Here is a 3,597-nt window from a genome sequence, read left to right on the forward strand (position 1 = left end):
TAGTGATTTCAAGGACAGCCATAACTACATAATGAGACAAAACCATAAATAAATTCAATAATTTTATTTATTGTTTCTTACTCTTACCTATGCATTGGTACCACCTGCAGTTTACTGTAGGGAGCTGATGAGGCTGGAAATATTTTGGTCCTGAGAAAAGCACGCTGCCTGAGAGAATTCCAGTCAACCTGAGAGAATTCTTGGCAACTCTGTGTCTGGTGATACTAACCTTGTTAAAATTATAAATATACACGCCTACCATTTTTGTTAAATTCTTCTCCTCCCATAAGGAGAGAGAGGATCTCTACCTGGCTTCAGCTTTGTCTCTTCTCTTATTTTCTTCATTCCCTCTCCATTTTTCCCCAGGACCATCTAGAACCATGAGGGTCATGACAGTTAATTACTTGTATTTTTAATGAATAGTTTCTATATTTATCCAGAATGACTGATCTAGAAGGACAATGATAAGGATTTGGCAGGGATAGCAAGAGTAAAGAACACATTTTGTTTATCAAGTGGCCAAAGTACAATCTAAGAAATGATTGCAGTTCTTTCTGGGTGATTCATCACTTTAAATGACTAAAGGACATAGTACAATAACAGTAAGCATATAAAAGCCTTGGATCACATTGACTCAGTATGAACAGAAGCTTCAATGGATGCAGTGGTGATCCTGTTGCTCGGCCTCTCCTGTCTCCTTCTCCTTTCACTCTGGAGACAGAGGTCTGGGAAAGGGAAGCTCCCTCCTGGCCCCACTCCTCTCCCAATTATTGGAAACATTCTGCAGATAGATACTAAAAATATCACTAAGTCCTTAACAAATGTAAGTATGTTTTAGCTTCCTCTAGTGACTTGCAAATGGCAAGTAAATTAATCCTTGTTTTTAAGTTATATATATTCCTGGATCAAATTATTAGAAGAGATTACCATCCAGGAAATACTTTCTATGAAGTTTGATTTTTGCTTGCTTTTTAAAGTTTCTCCTTGTTACAGTAGTGAGATAAGGTAGTGCATTTGCATTAAGAAAAACATTTACATTGTCATAAGTTACAGTAAAAATAATACAATGGCTAAAATCTGTAGTGTTCCAGCCCTTCATTATTTCAAAGTCATTTGCTATGGTTGTTTATTTTTTTCCTGACGTTCAACTATGATTAGTATTTTTGTGATAAGAGATGCTTCTCAAGAAGTTATGTGTAGCATGACCTGTAGACTCGATGGTGAACCTATGGCATGTGTGCCACAGCGGGCATGCAGAGCCAACTCTGCAATGATGTCACAGAGTATATGAGATGTTTGTGCTGTACTAAAATCTCAGTGTTTGGGTTTAACTGCAGTGTTGGCACTTTGTGATAAGTAAGTGGGTCTTGCGTTCCAGTCTGGGCACAGGATTGCCATCACTGACCTATAGGTTTTGTTCAGAATACCCGTGAAAATTAAGTTTCTATGAAGAAGCAAATTATGTCTGATATCAAGAAATACTTATGTGATAGTAAAGTGGTAGAATAGTGAATCCATCAGTAGATGCCATGATTACTATCATTTTATTTGTGAACAAAATTCTGAAATCATTAAAGTGAACCATAGCAGAATAAAAATATAACATGTATAATTTGAGTATCCATCTGAAGCAATCAAAATTTGTAGATCAAATAGTGACTTGTTTCAGTAATATTTGCATTTTCTTTTTTATTAGCACATGTTTGCAGCACATAATGTTTACATTTTTGTGAGAAGTTGGTACATGTACTTAATCCACCTCAATTCCTTTTTTCAGCCCTTTTTCCCCTACGTCTTTCTTCCTCCATCTATTAATACCCTTCCAATTTGAGAGAGATCTGTCTCCCTATTTCCTATTATTGATCTTTTATTTTGCTCTTTATTGCTTTCTCACACCCAGTTCTCAAAAGTCTATGGCCCTGTGTTCACCCTGTATTTTGGCATGAAGCCCACTGTGGTGCTACATGGATATGAGGCAGTGAAGGAAGCCATGATTGATCATGGGGAGGACTTTGTTGGAAGAGGGAGTTTGCCAATAGCTGAAAAAATTAATAAAGGGCTTGGTAAGTATGTATGTTCGTGTGTGCACATTTATGTATTGCACAATGGTGGTGGGGATGAGCAGGATGGAGGCAAAGAATGGAAGAGTTCCTCAGGCAGAGCTTAGCTAATTGTGTGGATACCACATGTGAGCTCCTTTTTCCTTGCCTATGTGTCCCTTTTGTACCTCTTCCCGTTTAGGAATTGTTTTTAGCAATGGGAACATATGGAAAGAGACTCGGCGCTTCTCCCTCATGACCCTGCGGAATTTTGGGATGGGGAAAAGGAGCATTGAGAGCCGTATTCAAGAGGAAGCCCACTTCCTGGTGGAGGAGCTGAGAAAAACCCAAGGTGAGGGACTGTTCTTCTTAGGTACTGCTGTTCTCCCTGCTGAGGTCCTTGAAACATTTCAGAGGGCACTCAGAGCTTTCATTCTGATTTGGCTGCACAACCTCAGGAGAAGTGGTGATTGAAACAGAGAACTAGGGACTGTGTATCTGTGTTACATGGAGAGGCGTGACTGTCCACACAATATCTATTAATTCTATTGGAGTTCAAAGTTTTTGTTTTGCTTTCAGATCAGAATTCATTAATATAGGATAGCATTTGTAACTTACTCCAGATCATTTCTCTAGAGATACCTTAGCAAACACCAAGGAAATGACGCCATCATACATTTATGGAGCCCAAAGTGACATCTGCCTTTATTTTTTTCAAAGCCAGATGATAAGAAATCAACAATTATTATTGTATTACTTATTGTTATATTCAAAGTAGTTGCTCACATTACCACATATAGGTATTCAAGATTGATAAAAGAATGAAACATTAACGTTCCCTTCAATAAACCAGTAGAACCTAGTAGTGTAATTATCTTAGCAAATATATATATATATATAATCTTCCTTCTTTCTTTTCTCCTTTTCCTCATCCTAGTTGTTCTTTTCTATTGAGTAATTTCTTTTCCTTTCACAATATCTATTGTAACTTTCAGTCTTATTTACTCTTTCAGGTTCTTACACTAGGGAACAATATGGTGTTTACATGTGCGGGTCTGATTTATGTCACTTATGAGTATGGTCTCTAGTTGCATCCATTTACCTATAAAAGTCTCCACTTATCTTTCTTTATAGTTGAATAATACTCCACATTATAAAAATACCAAATTTTTCTTATCCACTCCTCAGTGAATGGGCATTTGGATTGTTTCCAAGATTTTGCTATGACAAATTGTGCTGCTATAAACATAGGTGCACATACATCAATGTGGCATTATGCTTTTAATTATTCTGGGAAAATACTCAGAAAGGGAATGGCTGTGTTAAATGGGACCTCTAATCCTAATTTTTTGAGGAATCTCCAGACTGATTTTCAACTGGTTGTACCGGTCTGCATTGCCAGGAACAGTGTAGAAGAATTCCTTTTTTCCCACAGCACCTCGAGTATTTGTTGTTGGTTGACTCTTGATGGTAGCCATTCTTATACTATTTGTATGATCAGATTTGCTGACATATTTCCAAATTTCTTCTTGACGCAACAGTATGATTCTAGCTAGTA

General features: G+C 37.3%; 1 protein-coding gene across 1 annotated transcript in view; it reads left to right on the forward strand.

The window, feature by feature from the left end:
* Positions 1–619: 619 nt before the first annotated feature.
* The window catches only part of LOC102028880 (cytochrome P450 2C5-like), a gene marked incomplete in the record, with an annotated part of 22,080 nt that continues 19,102 nt past the window's right edge, over positions 620–3,597 (forward strand). Inside the window, 3 exon segments of the mRNA XM_013506233.1 lie at positions 620–823; positions 1,901–2,063; positions 2,242–2,391. Coding sequence (XP_013361687.1) covers positions 656–823; positions 1,901–2,063; positions 2,242–2,391 — 481 coding nt within the window.

Source organism: Chinchilla lanigera, unplaced genomic scaffold (genome assembly GCF_000276665.1).
Source record: "Chinchilla lanigera isolate Chin_1 unplaced genomic scaffold, ChiLan1.0 scaffold00106, whole genome shotgun sequence".
Taxonomy (NCBI): domain Eukaryota; kingdom Metazoa; phylum Chordata; class Mammalia; order Rodentia; family Chinchillidae; genus Chinchilla; species Chinchilla lanigera.